Source organism: Mobula birostris, chromosome 17 (assembly GCF_030028105.1).
Source record: "Mobula birostris isolate sMobBir1 chromosome 17, sMobBir1.hap1, whole genome shotgun sequence".
Classification (NCBI taxonomy): domain Eukaryota; kingdom Metazoa; phylum Chordata; class Chondrichthyes; order Myliobatiformes; family Myliobatidae; genus Mobula; species Mobula birostris.
The window spans coordinates 63,820,547-63,841,356 of record NC_092386.1 but is presented as its reverse complement, the minus strand read 5'-3'; the positions used below and the strand labels follow the sequence as shown (position 1 = coordinate 63,841,356).

The following is a 20,810-nucleotide window of genomic DNA, read 5'->3' as shown; positions in this document are numbered from 1 at the left end:
GTACCTCAAGAATGGTCATCTGATGGCTCAACCAGAAGCCCGGGTTGAATGCAGAGGTGTGTTCTCTGCAGAAAGCCTGGGATGCTGCCTTCAAGTCTGGAGACAGAACAGTTCTCAGTGCAGCCAGGAGAAACCACCTCTAGCGCATTAAGAGGGTAAAGACCACCTGCGTGCGAGATCGGGGGGGGGGGCGGGGGTGGAAATCTGGAACACCTGTTCAATAATGTGTTTGGGGATCAAAAGCATTACTGATTATGTAAAGGAAAATAGCATTGACTGTACCAATGATGCCTTCCCTCCCTGATGCCCTAAACAATGTCCATACATGCTTCAAAGCAAGTAGCAGGTGCCAACCATAAAAACTACCTCTTCCAGGTGAGCAGCCATTGTCTGTAACAACAACAGACTTGAGAAGGACTCTGCAGACAGTCAACCCCCATAAGACTGCTGAGCTTGACAACATCCCAGGCCGAATACTTGGGGAGTGTCCACGTCAGCTCACTGACTTCTTCACGCACTATCTTCAACATTCATTAAGGCTGCTGTTCCCACATGCTTCAAATTAGCCACTACAATCCCTATTCCAAAGAACTCTACACCTTCAGAACTAAATCACTGATATCAATCACCTGGCAGTGACACACATAGGAAACTCTGTTCATTCCACATTGGACACTCAATGCCTCTGCTTTCAGAGGAGGCTGAAGTGATCTGGACTGTGCACATCAATACTCATGACCATCTACAGATGTGCAGTAGAGGGCATTCTAACATGCTGCATCACTGCATAGTAATGCAGCTACACTGTGGCAAGTAGTGGGTAGTCAAAACTGCCCAACACATCACTGGCACCAGCCTAACCGCCATCAAGGACGTGTATAGGAGTAGGAGAAGATGGCGCGACGGCCGCATACGCGGCCTCTCCGGTGAATGATATCTGTAATCTGTCAAGTAGGGGACCGTGCACAATTCTGATTTGATGGAGACAGACGTGGAAGTACGGAGAAACATCTGGAAAACCTCTGAAATGCCCGCTTCGCTGCCACTGCTACTGTGCGGTAACCGGAATCTCCAGAGCAGAAGGCCCTGAATCCTCGGCTTTGCTTGTTTTAGCGGCCGGGGCTAGGTCGAAGGCGCTCGGCAGAGGATGCCGCTTGGGAGGCTGTATCGGAGGGGCTAGTTGGAGGCTCGAAGTTTTTGGATGGACGGACTCAGTGTCAGCTGTGGTTGGCTGCTTCCAAGGCATCGGCAAGTTGACGGTGCCTGGAGGTTTATGGCAGGGAGTTTCTCCCTTTTGCGGCCTGTTGTTGGGGACTGGGGAGTTGATTGACTCAGGGACTTTGAGACTTTTTTTTAACCGTGCCCATGGTTTGTTCTTCATCAAATTGTGGTATTGCTTTGCACTGTATTTACAGTGTAGTATCACTTACTGGAATCGGGACAGCGCCAAGCAGACTGATGATGGTGTGGTAGACCAAGTCATCGCAGGCTGGGTGGTGCAGTGGCTCCCACCCTCCGGACCACCAACCGATACCAATCCGCGAAGCATGCAGGGGTCCAGTGGTAGCCGGGGGGGTACACAGCACATCTTTAAGAAAAAAGCCGAAACAAACATGCTAATTAATTAGGTGCCGCCCCTAATTGTCGGCCCAGATCAGTGCTGATTTCCGATTGCGTCGTCTCTGATCTGGGCCGACAGTTACTGGTTGGCAGCACCTAATTAATTATCATGTTTATTTCGACTTTTTTCTTAAAGATGTGCTGTGTGCCTCCCGGTTACCTTTGCATTCTCCGCGAATTGGTATCTGTCCGTGGCCTGGGGGTTGGGGTGGTGGGGCACTGGGGTGTCATCTCGTCATCTGTTTCCATTAGAGAAGGCAGCTCATCTTCTATCTCTGCCCGCCTCGATGGTCGAGGTTCGTCATCTGCTATGGCTGATGTGGAAAGCTTGCTTGACTGCTGAGCCTCGCACATTTTTCTTCACACAGTTCTTTAATAAGGACTCAAACCATCCTGCAAATATCTCCTAAACCGACGTACCCTTTCAAAATTAAAGTTGTACTTTTCATTACTCATTTGGTTTTGATTGTTATCCTTTTTTCTTCCAATTGCATCAGCTCTTCATCTGTCAGTTCTTGGTGATGGGATGCCAAAACCGCTTCAACATCAATGTTCGTCAGCTTCCACAAGCCAAACTCACGTTGTCCTTACTTCGTTCACCACGATCAAAATGCTTAATTATGTCTAGTTTTACCATAAGTGTAACACCCTTACGAGCTCTTTCAGGCTTTTCTGATACCGTAGAACTCCTCTTGCTAATGGCTGCTCAATGCAACGGGTTAAAGCAATTCTGTTCCAAATCCGAGGGAGAGCGCCTGCTTGGGGCGCGCTGCCTTTTATCGCGCGCTGAATTTTTTTTTCGTAACAGTGAAAACACCTTCTGAAAGCGAAAACAGGGTACTAATGTAGGTCTTTCGTAACAGTGAGGTTGCATAAAGCGAAAGTTCGAAAAGCGGGGGGACACCTGTACTGAAAATTACATTTCTAGTATACAAGTGTAAAGGAGATGGGGAGTATAGGGAAGGGCAAATTTAGTGGGGTGGTAGAGGGGTGGGTGAAGGTTGATATGAAGGCTGGAGAGTGTTGAATGTGGAACCACTCGGAAAGAGATGAAAGGCAGATTGAACCAGAGGTAGAGAGGGGATAAGGTGGGTGAAGTGTGTGGGTAGCAGGTTGTGGAAATGGGAAGGGAAAGGTTTTGAAAATTGGCTGATAGGAGTTATGGGAAAGGAAACTAGAATGGGAGGCCTGAGGTGGATCAGAAGAAGAGACAGAAGGGCGTACACAAGGGGTAAGGGTCGCCTGAAATTGGAAAATTCAGTATCGATACCATTGAGTTGTAGGCAACCTAGTCAGAATGAGGTGGTGTTCCAACTTGTATTGGGCTTCACACTGGAAGTGGAGAAGGCTGAGGGTGACTGGTTGGTATGGGGAACGGAGTTAAAATGTCATGCAACCTGGTATTCTGGCCATTAATCTACTCTTGGTCTTTCCACTCTAGATGTGGCCACATCAGGAGTACTGAATGCATTTGATGAAGTTGGAGGAGGTAATGTGAATCTTTGCCTCAAACGAAGGACTGTTTTGGTTCCTCAGTGGTGAAGGAGGAAATGTAAGAACCTCTTGGGAAAGTGCCAAGGGTTAGGTTAGAGAGGCATAATTGGGAGGGGTGAGTGGGCCATAGAACTCTGGAGGGTGTGGACCCTGTGGAAGGTGGAAACAGATGAGGAGGGAAGACAGAGCTAATAGTTAAATCCTATTGCAACTTTTTAAAAGATGGTGCTGGCTTAAATTGTAAAATACATCTACAGCAATAAATGCAGTTTGGTCGGAAGTTTCCACGTTAGTAGTCCCATTACATGCTGAAAATCTGCCACATCAAGATTTTTAAGGAAGTTTCTTAAACTTTTCAAATAATCTTTCAGTATGTTTCTGTGAAATTGTTAATTAAATATGATTGAGTATCGGTAAGTGTTAACATTTTAATTGGAAAAGGATAGAACAATTTCTTGGAGTGGGTTTCTTTTTCTCCACCCAAATCCTGTGAGCAACATGTGACTATTGTATTTATGGTTTTAAAAATTGCTAGGCAGGTGTACTCAGATCTCGTGTTTTGAAGACACATGCATACTCTTTGGGTTTATGAAATAGTGGGATGAGAAACAGTTTGTCATTTTATCTTTGTGCTTTAGTTCGTTGATTAATGCTGATAATTAAATTTCTTTCAGTTATGTGTTGGTGCTTATGTAATGTTTTACTCTAATTAGTACATAATTGAAGTGGATAAAACTATGCTGTTATAGACATGGATGACCGGTCCAGAATTCCATTTGGCAGTTTTGATCTCTGGCTGTGAATGCTGCTGTTGAAGTTGAAACTGGCCAACCTGGTATATTGAATGGTCACCTGCAGTTCAGTTAAGGAGCCCATGGCTTGTAATTCCTACAGACTTGTAAGGTTTTTTTTTGGTTCAGTTGAACTGATGTCCTTATTTGCTCCCTGCCTACTGTTTAGCAATGTCTCCCAGATTTTACTCGGACTGCCCAACTCTTTTGAAGCATGGAATAATGCTTGCAAAATTGGTCAATATTCCACAAGCTTAAAGTTCGAGTTAGTCAAAATTAATTGTATTGTGGAGAGCATTCTGACAGGGCTGCCTCACTGTCTGGTATGGAGGGGCTACTGCACAGGATTGAAAGAAGCTACAGAAGGTTGTAAATGTAGTCAGCTCCTTCTTGGGTACTAGCCTACAAGTACCTGGGACATCTTCAAGGAGCAGTGTCTCAGAAAGGCAGCGTCCATTATTAAGGGCCTCCAACACCCAAGGCATGCCCTTTTCTCACTGTTACCATCAGGTAGGAGGTACAGAAGCCTGAAGGCAAACACTCAGCGATTCATGAACAGCTTCTTCCCCTCTGCCATCCGATTCCTAAATGGACTTTGAATCTTCGGACACTACCTCACTTTTTTTTAACATACAGTATTTTTGTTTTTGCATGTTTTTTAATCTATTCAATATATGTAATTGAATTACTTGTTTATTTATTTTATTATTTTTTTTCTCTGCTAGATTATGTATTGCATTGAACTGCTACTGCTAAGTTAACAAATTTCATGTCACATGCCGGTGATAATAAACCTGATTCTGATCAGTTCATGATGAGCTGTCAAAAGTTTTGGGTGTTAAAGGGCTTTGCATGTGACCTCTATGTATGGAACTGCAGATTTTACGGGCCTTCATATCCAAAAAAAAAAGTCCCATAGCAGATGAGGAAGTGTGTCAAGGCAGCATACAGGTTGAACATGATAATTCCTCAAGTATTTTGTGCCTTTTGAACTCACTTTAGAATGGCTGTCAGCATCTGCATTCTTAGCTTTGGAACTGACTGAGGTAAACACTTCTAATTCAAACTTTCTCCTTTAGGACACTGCTTAAACCTCGCTCTGAGACCAAGCATTTGTGAATTTGCCCTAACATCTCCTTTATTTAGCTTGAATAATGTATTAAATAAAGGCAAATAGTAAATGTAAGAATATTTCCTCTTAGATGTAATTTATTAAGGCCAGTGTAGGTTACTTTGGTTTGTAATGTACCTCTTGCTTGTACAGTAGTGTTTTATCCCTTCAGTTTCTACAAATGTATTGAGGGTGCACAAATCTCTTTATCTGCAACCCGTAATTGGTGTTGTTTTTCTCAGATGGTGTTTTTGTGAGCAGTTAAGCATGATGAACAGACTCATTAAGTGTTCACATGTGCTGTTACATTACCTAATTTTAGTGTAACATTTTTGTATGGTTCAGTTTGATCAAACTTTGACGGAAATAGATAAGTTTAAGATTTCAGCAAATATACTTAAGCATGTAAAAATTGAAAAAAAATTGAACTACTTTGTGAATCAGTCACCCGTAAGCTCCAAAGTTTGCAAGAACTGTCATGACTGATGTAATTAATTCAGTTGATACAGCTTTCTTGTGAGAACTGAAAGTCTGGTTGTGGGGTGGGGTGACTCTTAAATTATTAAGCAACACTGAATTGTTGAAAGAACATCAAGCTCCTCTTAACGGTTAACCCATTAATTACTTTTAAATTTGAGTTTTTCCACAACAGAATGCACAGCTTCAGGCTCGACCTTTTTATCAGTTAATTCTGTTGACAAATTTTAGATATTTTCAAGAGTTGCTATACATCAGTTAACGTACAGATTGATTTGTGGCAAATCTTTATTTTGACAAGTCAGCAAGCAATTTAAATTGGGGAAAACAATATAATTTGTAATATCAAAACTTGTGACAGGATGGCGGTGATATATGTGCATTTTTAAACTCTACAGGCCACTTGTGTTTATTGTGAGAAGCGGCCTCTGCAAAGTCAAATGCAGATGTCTCAAGAATGTTAGGTAATTGCTCTGGTTATATGTATTTTAAAACAAACTGGAATTTCAGCTTTCATTGACTCTGGTCGGTCATTAGTTTTTAATTGATGACAATTGGAGCAGGAACACAAAAACCAGCAAGAGTCGGCCACCTGCTCCATTGAGCCTGTCCTGCTATTTGGATGATCTACTCTAGGCCTTGAGCAGGTTAACGTAGCCACCAATTCTGCAGTCTTTCAAAACTTTACCTACTTTGTAATTAAATACTCTTAACGATCTTGCATCCACAGCTCTTGGGGTAGACGTTTGAAGGTTGACTAACTTCTGCTCAAAGAAATTTCTATGCACCTCAGATTTAAATGACCACTCAATAATTTTATAACTATATCCACCTTTCCCACTACTGAAAACCTTTCAGTATCCAGATCTAGCAACTTTAGTTCTTGGGTTTCAGTGAGACCATGCTCCTTCTTCTAATCTCCAAAGAATACAGATGTAACCTTTTCAGCTGTTTGTGATGGATTAGCTCTTGTCAGTGAATGTTTTGCATTCTTCCTCCAATATTGATATACCCTTTTATAAATAAGAGACCAAATCTGTACACTGCATTCCAGAAGCAACCTCACAATGTGTGCTTCCTCTTTTTCTCCTATATCCGAATTATGCATGGGTTTATAAGTTAATTAGTCATTTTAAATTGCTCCAGTGGGTAGGTGAATGTGGATTGTAGAGGTGAAGAGTTCAGGGAATGGGGAAGTTTTAAATGGGTTAAGATTGGATTCATGTGAAAATGGACATTTGATGCTTCATACTATGGTGTTTTAATATACGATCTGTGATGTGTTTTACCTGGCAGTAGATAATTTGTTCAACTCTGATTATCTAACAAAACGTAGGCCTACTTCAATCCACTTGTGGTCACTAGCAAGATGATGGAATACAAGGTGACAGTGTCAACCATGAGCACTTAGCTTGCAATGCTCTCTTGTATGTAGTTCCACCTGGGTTAAATTAAATTAAACTAGATTATCTTCTGTTACAGGAATTAAACAATGCTTCTAACTGACATACAGGATAAATGTTTACCTGTATGAGGGATCCCTAATGCAGGTGCATTAGCTATGGTTTCATCTTCATTCCTGCATGTCTTCACTCTCTTGGTTTTAATCGGAGCAAGTTGTGACATAGTCATGAATCTTATTGTTTCATCACTGTCACCCTCAGTTGAGTTGCTTGGGGCCCCACTAAAGTCCATGTCATGTCCATCTTGTAATTGTCCGGAGTTTGGATGGTGGCACTGTATAGTGATACGATTTGATGTTTCCCAAGATGGAGCTTCAAAAGTAGGTGTTTCCTTGCGTGAAGTGTCAGCAGTACTAGTGTCACTAACATTACTGCCCTCTTGAAGTCAAGGCTGTCCTTCCTTGCATTGTTTCAATCCCCTAACGGTGCGCTTCAATTGAATTTAAAAATACAAGAGATTCTGCAGATGCTGGAAATCCAGTGCAGCACATCCAAACACATGTTCCTTCAGCATTTTATGTATGTGACTTTGAATTACATTGTTGGTGTATTTTTTGCTTGTTTGGTTAATGCAAAAATTCACTCTTTAAACATTTTACTGTCTCTATCATGCTGTTTTTGTAGCTTATCGCAAGTTTCATGTTTCTTTTGATTAGACTTTACTCATCCTGTTAACTCATTACAATCGCTGACATATTTGATCAAACTGACCTCTGATCTCTAAGTCAGTTGAAGCCATTTTCTGGATGATCTTGTTCTTAATAAACTAAACATTGCTGGTATTTTTTTATCCCGACTTTTTTCATTGTTTAACAAGCAGATGTTTTATTCAAGTAAGAGCTCTTTCGAGGTTTCACCACTTTGGCCATTGTTTTGTTTGATCTCATTTAGTACCTGCTTTTTATTACTTTGACAGCGATTTTGAAATTTTAATAGTTTGCAGCCAACATTTTTTAACAGATTGTCCTGCAACCTGAATTTAATTCTTTTCCCCCATGCTCTGCTAGCTTGAACATTAAGTTTTCTCATGCACTCGAAGGGCTTGCAAAATTTTTTTTATCTTTTTATCTGTGCTGCACTGCTTAAATGAATTTAATTTTTGATACTACCGGCTTATTTAATTAGTGCTGCACTGGTTTGCATGTGGCTTTATCAGCTTGTTTCTTTTTACAGATCTGTTTATTTTTAAAATATCAATGCCGCAGTCCTCAATCCTAACTCCCATCTGATATTCGAAGTAAGAATCTGTTTTTTTCCTCAGACAATAATCGGGAATTCTTGCCCCTTTTGTGCACTAAAAATTCAATTTTTTGTCTTCAAGTGTAACAAATTCTAAAGCTTGATAATATCCTGCCGACGACACTAGTTGTTGGATTTTGGTGTTTAAATCGAAGGTTCTTTTAGAAGTCAGGAATGAGGCATGAACTCTCTTGCTTCACAGTCATTTTATTCAGAGTTGATTGAACGAAAAGAACAAACAGGACTGTGACGGGTCACTACTACTTGAAGACAGAAACTAAAGATGGTGTCTAGAATAAAACAGCTACTTTTATACCCAAAGATAAGAAAAATTCCATTAAAATATAGATAATAAGCCAATTAGAGCACACTTAGGACTGCAACAAAAATTAACCGATGAGAACACACTCATTCACTTAATGAAAGAATAAAGAATCTTTCAGTGTTATACTCTGTATTGCCACTAGAGGCATATTAAACTGTTATGCATTTAAAGACTGCTTAAAATACAAGCAGATAATTCTTAAACTGCAAAGAAAATGACAATTAAAATTAAACAGTTGGATTCAATAGAGGTCATTGGAGGTTTTAGCTTTATTACACCCTTTTGCTTTGCTGCATATTGCTTTGTGAAACATGAGGATTTATGAGATTTGTTAGAACTAGCACTTGGGGTTGATTTTTTTTAAAGAAAACTTTATGGTGTAGTTTCTGTAGTCCAAGTTTAAAGGTTTCAAAGATATATATAATGTCAGAGAAATGTATACAATATACATCCTGAAATGGTTTTTCTTCACAACCATCTATGAAAAACAGAGGAATGCCCCCAAAGAATGAAAGAAAATTAAATGTTAAAGCCCAAAGCACGCTCCCCGCCTCCCCCAGCTCCCCTTCCTTCTGCACATAAGCAGCAGCAAGCAACAATCTCCCCCCCCCCCCAGCAAAAAGAAGCATAGGCACCCACCACAGAGCACTCAAGCGTGAGCAAAGCAACAACAAAGACACAGACTTGCAGTACTCCAAAGACTACTTGTTCACTCGGTATTTGACATACCACAGGCATTCTCTCACTCTCTCTAATAAGGGAGAAAGAAGTGTCTCTGTTTCACAGCGAGGGGGGAGACATGACAAACAACTCACTGTTGATGCTGATAAAAGTCTGTTGCATCACATTTTCCAAGCTCTGTGCCCAAAGACCTTGAGTCTCCGGAGCCATGAAATCTCGAACCTCTGAAGACAAGCAGAGCTCTTAGGCCATGCCCTTGGTGTGCAGAACAATGGCCAGTCCTGAAACCCCAAGAGCAGGTCCCATTCCTGCAAAGAACCATAGTCAGCATGTAACTCCAGGTCAGGATCTTCAAAAGAAGCCTGAAGGGGAAAAATAAAGATATTAAATATGGAAATAGAGTTGTTTTTGAAGATGCAAGCAAAGGAATCGCAGTTAGGCGCCATCACATCAATTCAGTTCAAAAGCATTTTAAAACTGAGTAAAATAACTTAGGGAAAAGGATGCAAGTAAACAATTCCTCATCTTTCATGGCAACTTCCCTAAATAGGCTTTATTGAAGGGTGTGTCATTCAGTTTTTGTTGTGGAGATTAGGCCTATCATCAATTTCTGAACAATCTTAGCCTTTGCCTGTCTGAAAGTCAATGTGTGGTTTGCTTTGTAGGCTGTACTGAATTGATGTGATGGGGACAACTTTAAACTTACTGGAAAATGGGTTTTGGAATACCAATTTGCATGTCTGAATCTTTGGCATTTAAACGAGATTCAAGATTGGAGGAACACTCTGGGCCATGCAGTATCTGTGGAGAGAAATGGACAGGGAGTGTTTTGGGTCAAAGTTGAGTTTATTGTCATGTGCATTTGAAGATGGTAGAATCTTGACAGAAGAGGAATGTAGGGCATCGAATCAAAAGAAGAAGGTGAGGAGGCTGGGCAGATGGAGAGGGAAGAGAGGGTGATGGTGTCTGGGTAGATCAGGAGAGAAGAGAAAAGGGGCAGAGGTTGGAGAAATCAATGTTCATGCTGCTCAGCATGAGGTGTGGTTCCTCTAATTTACATTTGGCCTCATCTGATAGTAAAGGCTAAGAACAGACGTGTGTGGGAATGGTGAGGGTTTTTAAAATAGCTAGCTGGCTGGCAATCAGGAGATCGAGGGCCACAGTGGAGAGAGTGCAGATGTTTGGCAAAGGCATCTGTGTGTGGTATCTACAACGGAGAGGAGGTCACACCAAAAGCACTGTTGCAATAAATAAGAGTGTGTGTGAATGGCTGCCGCACCAGGAAGGGCTGTACATATTGCTGAATGGTGGTGAGGGAGGTGATGTAGGGACAGGTGTTAAAACTTACGGTTGCAGGGGGTGATGCCTGTGGGTGAGTGGGGAGGGATGAGTGGTTCAGGGAGTTACAGAGACAGTGATTCCTGCAGAGGCTGAAAGGGAGATGTGGCTGGTGATGGGATCCCATTGTAGCTGGAAGAATTTTCAAAGACTGATGTAGATGTGTAGGCTGGCAGGGTGATAGGTAAGGATCAGAGGATCTCTGTCCCTTTTCTGTCTGGAGGGTGTGCAGGGTTGGGGACTGGAAGGTGCATGGGGAGGAGATAAGAACAGGAGTGTGGGGAAATAGAGGGGATACAGGTAAGGGTTCCATCAGTAACAGTGTAAGGGGGGAAGCTCCACTTTCTGAAAATGGAGGACATGTCAGATGCCCTGGAAAAAAAGGCCTCATCTGGAGAACAGATTTGGAGAAGACAGGAACTGAGAAAAAGGGAATGATGTCGGGTGAAAGCGTGAGAGGAGCTGTAGTCGAGCTAACTGTGGGAATTGGTGGGTTTGATCTGTCTCCATTTCAGAACACAGCCCACTAACATCATCTACAAACCCACTGAACTGTGCATCAATCTTGGCATTGAATGTTTTAAAAATTCATCTATTCTGAGCTGCTGGATATTTACTTGTAGGGTTTGATATTAGAGATGGTACCCCGGCATGTAAGAAAAGTTCTTCGTAAAATTCAAGTGCCAACAAGGAACTGAGAAAACTGTTATAATATGATAGTATTGGTTGAACAACAGCTCCTATTGTAATAAGGCCGTAAGGAGCATAATTAAGCCATCGAGTCTGTTTGCCATTTGATCATGCTAACTTATTTTCCCTCTCAACCCCATTCTCCTATTATCACTCATCCCAGCTATCACTTTACACATTGCCTGTACCTACATCCTAACCTCTCCCTACCTGGCTCTATCCGCTCTGCCCTTTTCCTCGATCTGTTCCTACAGATGGTAATGACCCACCAGCCCTAGGTAGGAAATTGAAGGCTTGGCTTCGGCTGTAGGAGTGATTGAAATACTGTGTGGAAGAAGTCAGAAAAAAGATGAGCACAGTCACCAGTAGGTTGGCTGGCCTGAGGAAATTGTACAGGGATTACAATTGCACATGGAGATCATTGAAAGAGTGTTCAGGAATTTTAACATACATTCCTTAACTGTGAACTTTGCAGAGCAGTAATTGCTTGTGCATAAAACTTGTGGTCCTGTGTGCAAGAAGAATCCAGGACACTCAAGCAGTTAAGTTTATCAGACTTCAAATGTATGGGATACACATCAAGACAAGTGGATCAGGATTTGTAAGAATCATCATTTCCAATGGTGATGAGGGTTTTGGCAGCGATTGTGAGGGCTGTGGAGAGAATTAAGAGGTGGAAGTTGGGGGCATTGTTAGCAGTGGCATAGATTTGTGGACTGAATTGTTTCAATCTTGATCTGGTGCTGTTTGTGTGGAGATTGCATATTCTCTCCCATAACTTCATGGGATTCCACCTGGTGCTCCTGTTTCCTCCCACATCAAAAAAATGTGCAGGTTGGCCACTATAAATTGTCTCTAGCTTGTAGATGAGTGGCAGAATTAATGGGAAGGTGATTGGGGTAAAAAAGTTATGTTGGATTGGTAAAGTTGGGTCAACTTGGATTGTTTCTGTTCACTATGGCAATGACAAAGAAAGATTAGACTTGAAATTCAATCCCCATAACTGAAATCGTAGAATAGTAAGTTCTGTACCAAAAATTAAATTTTCACCTATCAAAAATAGCATTTTCAAGATGCAAAATTGTATTCTGTGTACGCATGTTTATGCTTAGCTACTGTCCTGTGATTTTTATAAATTAAATTAAAATTGATCATGATTGTTGTGGATTTGCTGATGGAACAAACAACTGTTAGAAACATAGAAAATAGGTGCAGGAGTAGGCCATTCGGCCCTTTGAGCCTGCACCGCCATTCAGTATGATCATGGCTGATCATCCAACTCAGAACTCTGTACCTGCCTTCTCTCCATACCCCCGATCCCTTTAGCCACAAGGGCCATATCTAACTCCCTCTTAAATATAGCCAGTGAACTGGCCTCAACTATATCCTGTGGCAGAGAATTCCACAGATTCACCAGTCTCTGTGTGAAGAAGTTTTTCCTCATCTCGTTCCTAAAAGGCTTCCCCTTTATCCTCAAACTGTGACCCCTCATTTTGGACTTCCCCAACATCGGGAACAATCTTCCTGCATCTAGCCTGTCCAATCCCTTTAGAATGTTATATGTTTCAATCAGATCCCCCCTCAATCTTCTAAATTCCAACGAGTATAAGCCGAATCGATCCAGTCTTTCATCATATGAAAATCCTGCCATCCCAGGAATCAATCTGGTGAACCTGCTTTGTACTCCCTCTATGGCAAGAATGTCTTTCCTCAGATTAGGGGACCAAAACTGCACACAATACTCCAGGTGTAGTCTCACCAAGGCCTTGTACAACTGCAGTAGTGCCTCCCTGCTCCTGTACTGGAATCCTCTTGCTATGAATGCCAGCATACCATTCGCCTTTTTCACCGCCTGCTGTACCTGCATGCCCACTTTCAATGACTGGTGTATAATGACACCCAGGTCTCATTGCACCTCCCCTTTTCCTAATCGGCCACTTAACTGTTCTATGACGATCACTTGTTTTGGGCATTGATTGAGACACTATTGTAATGCTCAGGAAACTTTCAGATGAATTGGGAAGTTAATGTAGAAATAAGTAGAATGCTGGTATTGTTTACCTGCCCTGTAAGCATTTCTGTAAAAGTGCATTGGATTTCACTATTGATTCACATGAATGTTACATGCTAGTGGCAACTGAACTCTGCCATTACCAAATGCAAACCCCGCTCTCTGAAACGGCCTTCACCTTGCTACCTTTGGCATTATTGATCCTCATAAAGAGTTAAGATTATTGATCATTTGTTTGATAAAGAGCAATGGTGCTCTTTGCTTAATTAATTCCTGTACTACAATAATCTTTTGATTTACATGTTTGTGTATGAATTATAGATATATATCTTCATATGTATTCTGTATATAAAAGGAAATAAATTCAGGCCATTTTAGCTCTTTACATTAATGCATGTACCAGAACTACAAGGGTGCATGGAAAATAGAAATGTTACATCTGTACAGTTTGAACTGATTTCTGTTACAGGTTGATTTAATCTCAGTAAAATAAAAGGTAATATTGAAATATTTTGATGGGGAGGAGTAATTAGAGACCAGAGATAGAACCTAGTGTTATATTCACAACTGATTGTTAATCTTGGCATTGAGAAAGAAATACTGGTATATCAACATCTATTCAACTGCCCTTCTCTCTGCTGAAACCCTCACCCATGCTTTTATTACCATACAATGTATTGCATTCGGTTTTCCCATTTCGTCATTTATCAGCCTTAGTAAAGTTGAGCTTATCCAAAGCTTAGTTTACCTATCTGGGTCTACCCATCACTCTTGTGTTGATATCAAAGTCAAGTAATAATTGTTTTATATTTACTCTCTTCCTTCCCTTCCCTTTATAATCATTAACTATCCTGCAACTATTCAAGACATTTGTATTCCAATTCTTGTCTCTTGCCTTAATTTTATTGTCCAATTTGGCTGTTATTATCAAGGCCAAGGCCAACTTTGCTTGTACTTTTTTAAAGATGTTTCTTAAAATGCTCCTGCTTGACCAGATTTTGCTGAGTTTCCTAATATATTTTGCTGAGAGTATTAAAAAAACACCATCTTGCAGCACTATGACACTTCGTATATTAATGGTGCTACAGCAGTGCATGTAGTTACATAGCAGAGTTTTGGTCAAGAATGTAATGTTGCATGAAACATTGATCAATAGGGTACATTTGTTTAGCTAGTTTCTTGATTGACTTAATCAAAATATTGATCCAATACTTAGTGCTGCTTTGTGGAACATAAAAAATCCCAGAACAGTTTATCTAGTAAAGACACGAGAGACTGCAAATGCTGAAGTGTGGAACAATATGCAATCTGCTGGAGCAACTGCATGTTGAATAGTATAAGTGGCAGGAAAGAAACTGTCAGTGCTTCAGGTGGAAGCTGCATTTAGACTGAGAATAGAGGAGCGAGATGACCAGCACAGAAAGGAGAAGGGGAATGGAAAAAGAAGGATTTTGAGGTGAGAAGTAGGTAAGGAAGACAGATGCAAGATGGCAAGTAGGGAAGGTAAATTTGGGGGAGGGTAAGGAATATTGACATTAAATATTTTGTTATAACATTGATTCAATACTGTCCACCTCCCAAGTAATTCTCTCATATTTTACCTTTTCTGAATTGGATCAGAATATTTAAATTGGAAATAATTGTTGCTTTAAGACCTGTTCATATTCATTCATCCTTATTTAAAGAAATGAACAAGAATTATTTAAACAAAATGTTTTTCAGAAATGGTGTTTTCCAGATAAATCTTTAGCTGACATGTAGTAGGATTAGAACTGAAGTAGAATAAATAATCAGCCAAATCAAAATATTAAGCTCTGCAATGTAATATCTGAAACCTTAAGTAGTGTGCAGTGAGTCATCAAGATCCAAACAAAATTTTGCTGGTAATTCATTGCTAAAAAACCAAAAGTGACTAATATTTACTATGTAGATGATTCATGAACTGCATGTGCAGTATTTTAGGCATTAAACTGAATTCTGATTAAGCCCAGCCTGATACAAATTACTTAAATAATACATTCACTCCATGCCAAATTGTTTTCTGTCAAAATCTAGGAAAAAGCTTAATTCTGAAAATTAGTTCAGATTTTGTGGCAGAAAATTGTGGAAGAAACTCCAGTAAGTAAAATCTGATTTTAATAAAACTCAAAAACAACTCAAGTAATTCAGAACCCACTTGACTCAAATCTTCTAAACTATTGGTTGTTGCTCCTTGTAAGGTTTTAATTCACTATCAGTTCACATGGATGTTACATGCTAGTGGCAACTTTCCGTGAGCCAGGAATTTTTAAGTGTGTGGAAACCAAAAGCTAAGTTTGTAAAAGTGCTGGGAGCAGATGCTGAAACATGCATATTTCTTCATGATCTTGTAGCAGATTTTAGGAGTCTTACTGCTCTTACTTGCTGACTTCTATTGTATGCATAGTAACATCCATTAAATACACTATGATTAACTGCTTTTTAAGATATCATCATACCTTTTATAGTGAAGTATATAATTTCAAGCAAGGCTGACAGTTTGGGAAATCCTGAGTGGCAAGTGTTAGTAAGAATTGCTTTTATGATTCAGTATTTCTCTGCTCTTAAAATGATTTTTTTTTACTACATTTTTAAATATACGAGGGGTGATTGATAAGTTCGTGGCCTAAGGTAGCATGTTTATTTTTCTTACATTTACACACTTAGTCCAGTGGTCGTGGAGCATACGAATCTCTCCTTTGTAGAAGTCGGTGTCTTGGACCTCCAGAAGTGGTCTGCAGCAGGGTTGCTTGTTAAGTTCGTGGCCTGAGGTAGAAGGAGGTGAGTTATTAACTTTAGACTTTCTGCAGAATCACTCAAAGGGTTGAACTGCATGTGCATGTAACGAGAGCTGTATAACTCATCTTCTACCGCAGGCCACGAACTTATCAATCACCCCTGCTGTGGACCAATTCTGGAGGTCCAAGACGCTGACTTCTACAAAGAAGGGATCTGTATGCTCCATGACCGCTGGACCAATTGTGAAAATGTAGGAGGGGACTATGTTGAAAAATAAATATGCTAGGTTTTCTAAAATTGACTCCTACCTCAGGCCACAAACTTATCAATCACCCCTCGTAATTTAAGTATTTTTATTCTAATATTAGAGGATTATTGCTCAAACTCATCACAAAGCCTGAGGCAGATAGGACTGGAAAGAGAAGTTTGCTGGGGATCAGGAGTGGGGAGGGGTAGGGATAATGGGAGGTGGGAGATTGGGCATGACATTTGACTTTTGAATGTGAGTGGCAAGGACGGGGAGTAAAGGGCTCCGGATAGTCTGTACACATGAGAATTAATTCTCAAGGTTTTAGCTAATGTGCTGCATGTTTATTTTCTAGAATATTTTGCCATTGCAGTTTTTCAGAACTCTTACATTGCCTGGGCTTTTATTTGTTTAATAAAATGGCCTGAGTGGTTTTAATATTTGAAATGCTTGTATCTTGTCACTGTTCTATATTTCATTTGATTTTAATGCTGTTCTAATTTGTAGTTCTTGCATGTTATGCTTTGTTTCCAAGATCATAAATTTCTTTGAACTGTTGCCTTTTTGCTCACTTGTGTTTTGGGACATGGACTCATGGACTTCCTAGAATTCTATTCTAAACTTAGTTGTGGTTTCCTCTTTTTTATTAAGTATTTACTGTTCAGTGTTGGAGAATGCTAAAGTAAAATTTTCATTGGTGCAAGAAAGCCTCAATTGTATGTCAATCAGTAGACTAATTTTAATGAGTATTAGTCACAGAAATGAATCTCCAGATTTAGTAGAGTTTTAGATGGTTTCAATACCAATAACAGCTGAAATAAAAATGCTGACTGTTCAGGGAATTTATGTATGAAATAGCAAAGCAACTTCCTAAGACCAAAAATAATTTGAAGTTTGAAAGCAAGAGGCAGCAGCGAGGAAGTTCATTGAGGGATGTGATCAGTGATGCTGGTAATCTGAAAACACAATACTAGAGCTGCTCAGTTGATCAGACACACATCTATGAAGAGTGAAAATTAGTGCTGGTGAGAAGTTGTTGACCTGAAAGTTTAATTGTCTTTTTCTATATATACTGCCTAACCTGAGTATCTGAAGTATATTCTGTTTTTATCTCGAATCCCTATCTGCCTTGACCAGAATATTATACTTTGTTCTGTGGACTTTATTTTACCTCCTCCCCCTCCCCCCCCGAAGATATTCATAGAACAGTCCCACACAATACACAGGTCCTTTTGCCCTCGATGTTGTGCCCCTTGTGTCCCATATGGCCCTCCATTTTTTCTTCCACCCATGTGACTGTCTAAGAGTTTATTCAATTCCCCTTAATGTATCTGCTTCTACCTCCACCCCTAGCAGCTCATTTCATGCACCCACTATTTTTTAAAAAACCTGTCTGATATTACCCCCTCCCCAGACTTTCCTCCAAACTGCTTAAACTTGTGCTCCCTTGTATTGAGGTCAGTGAATGTCCCAAAGTGAATGCCCCATTGAACCTGCCCTAACAGCCTCCAATGCACTTGCACCAACAGTCCTACGTCAAGAAGACCACACTCATATTGGTGGTAAAGATAAATAAGGTAACACGCCTTAAAGCCTATCGCCCAGTAGCTTTGGCATCCACCACCATGAGGTTCTTTGATTTCAGTCTTCCAACCTCTACCCACTGCAGTTCACCTACCACTGAAACAGGTCCACGGCAAAAATCATCTCCCTGACCCTACACTCATCCATGCAAGAAAATTCAGTTTGTCAAATATTTTTATTGTTCATCAGATGGCTTTGGATGAAGTTTTCTTGTTGACTAATAAAATGGCTGAGATGACTGCAGTGTAACTTTGTGGTGTGATAACTTTCAGTTAAGTAGGAAGTGGCAAATGCTCAGTGTTCATGTTGCATTTCCTGTGATTTTGGTAAATCATTTAACCTGGTTTCTGCCAATATTCCATTTTTTTTTCTTTCCCTTCTTGCCATGAAGTAATTGGCACTGCAAATAAAGGTAAATGCATTTTCTTTTCCATTTCTGAGTAATCTTACTGGTGACAGTTGGTAGAAATCAATAACAAATTAATAATATAAATGTTGCATGGGGTGTTATAAGGTGAGGGTGGTAGAGATGAGATGTGTTGAATAATGCTCTTGAATCAAAAAATAATTCTTTTCAGTCTCACTATCCTTTTAAAATGCATGTACGTTTTGCTTTTATTTTAGGATAATGGTCATTTAAGTTTTTTGTTAGGCAAAAGATTGACTTGATATTCTATGAGGGCGGGTCTGAGTTGTGTGAAACGTGTGCATTTTGAGTGTTCTTGTATCTAGAAGAATTGAAAACTGGTTGAGATTGAACTGGTGATTAGAGATAAGTATTCTTTGATACTTCACCACTGCAGTTGAGTCTCACTTATTGAATGTAACAGAAGACAGTGCAGGCCTTAAACACTTCAAGAATTTGTTGCAACATGTTTATTAATTAATCTTTGTTTCATTAACCTGCTGTTCTTGTACCAGTTTGACTGTAGCACTCTGAGATGATTTTTCATGCAAGGATGTGGCATCTTGCTGTTTAATGTTTGCAGATGAGGTTTTCTGTTAGAAACCTGAAGCAGTTGAATCAGATATTCTTCCTGTCTTTCACAAGACACAGGTCCTGTAATACCCACTGAACTGTGTTATCAGAAAGCTGCTCAGATTCTGGTTCATGGCCATGGTTATTCAGTTTCTGCAGAGATATTTTGAACTTCATTTATTGCAAAACCACTGTGAGGCACATTGCTTAAATTTTGTGTTTGAATCACTGTCAGAGTTTAATTGTATTAAGTTTTTGCTCTATTTGTTTAATCTGCTTGATTTCTTTGAACCATACTCTGCCAGTGTGATAAGTTATATCCAAAATGACCAGCTAATTCCAAAAAGATAATGTACAGATCCCTTCTCCAACATGTTTTTGAAACAGTCCTGATTAATGATTCTCTGTTGGTTGGTATAAAAAGTTGACCATACATCAGTTTCTTCTGATGAAAGAAAAATGTGATGATACAGTGATGTCTAGTAGAATTGCTCCCTCACAGATTTAATGATGTTGGTTCAATCCTGACCTCCATTATTGTCCATTTAGAGTTTGTACATTCACTGTGACTGCATGGATTTCTTCAGAGTGCTCTAGTATCTTCTCCCATCACAAAGAATTGTGGTTTGATAAGTTAATTGGCCACTGCAAATTACCCTTCATCTGTATGTGAGTTGATGTGAAAGTGTTGAAGAAAATTGAAGTGTTGAAGAGGATCCCTACCATCCATTTTTCAATTTCTTTGACCTAATACCATCAGAAAGGAGATGCAGGAGCATCAGGAGCAGGACTGCCAGAGTGAGTAACAGGTCCTTCCCTTAGGCTAATGGACTAATGAATGCCCTGCCACCCCTGAGGTTGTCATTAGGACCCGGAACTGTTTACCTGTGCTGTGTACTTCACATGCATTTTGAAACAATATTATTGATTTGTGATAACCTGTTTTATGAGCTGTGTGTGATTATATGTATTGCAGGTGCATCATGGTCTGGAGAAATGTTGGTTTAGTTTGTTGTAAACATGTACAGTCAGATGACTGTAAACCTGAACTAGCCATTGTAGGGCCTTCCTGTCCGCCACAGTGCAGTTTTTGTACCAGTGATGTAACTGTTAAGATGCTCTCAACTGCGTGTCTGTGGAAAGTCGCGAGTATTGATATATGTAGTCCAGCTCTCGTCAGCTTCCTCAGAAAGTGGAGGCATTGCTGGGCTTTTTTGATTGACGAGGATTTGATTTGAGACCATGAGAAGTTGTGTAAGATGTGCATTCATAAGTGTTTGAAACTGTTTGCAGTTTCTGCTGCTGTGCCACTGACGTGGTGGGTGTGAGTGGTGCGAGTTTTCCTGAAGTCGATAACCCTTTCCTGTCTTGTTGGCATTGAGCTTCAGTCCTGGAGCTCTTCCATCTCCTCTCGTTGTTGGTGATGAACTCCACCATGGTCCTGCCATCGACGGATTTGACAGTGTGATTACTTGGGTGTTTGGCTGTGCAGTCGTATGTGAGCAGAGTGTACAGCAATGAGCACAGCATACACTCCTGGGGAGCACCCGTGTTGAGCATGATGGGGATTTAGAAGCGGTTGAGCATCCTGACTATCTGAGGTATTCTGCTCAGAAGGAATAGTTTTCAATTGCAATCTTTAAGTCTGAAGACAATACTACCACGTGTTGCTTTCAGTGCATTAAATCCAGCCTTGTGCTGAACCTGTAATGCTTTATCAGATTCAGTTAAAATTTCTTCGCAAAATAAAACAGAATACAGTGGGCATTCAGTGAAGGAAGAGCTTAACATTTTGTGTAATTATGATAAAACTTGTTAAGTCATGTGCTTTCTTTTTGTTTATGCGGCAGAAACTGACATGATGTGTGTTCTGTCATTTTATGGGTTCCATTTTTGCAACCCCTACCCCAATCATGGAGGTGGGGAAAAAACTGAAGATTATGTAATTCAAGGAAGTCTTGGCAATTGCTTATTGCTGCTGAAGAAAACACAGCACAATAGGA

At 40.2% G+C, this 20,810-nt stretch overlaps 1 protein-coding gene across 2 annotated transcripts in view; it reads left to right on the top strand.

The window, feature by feature from the left end:
* dennd4c (DENN/MADD domain containing 4C) overlaps nucleotides 1–20,810 on the top strand; it is a 149,569-nt gene that overhangs the window by 14,230 nt on the left and 114,529 nt on the right. Inside the window, exon 2 of one of the 2 annotated variants that reach the window (XM_072281795.1) lies at nucleotides 3,062–3,109. The exons of the other annotated variant lie outside the window; for it this stretch is intronic. Coding sequence (XP_072137896.1) covers nucleotides 3,086–3,109 — 24 coding nt within the window. The 5' untranslated portion in view covers nucleotides 3,062–3,085. The remainder of the gene's footprint in view (nucleotides 1–3,061; nucleotides 3,110–20,810) is intronic. 2 annotated transcript variants of the gene reach the window in all.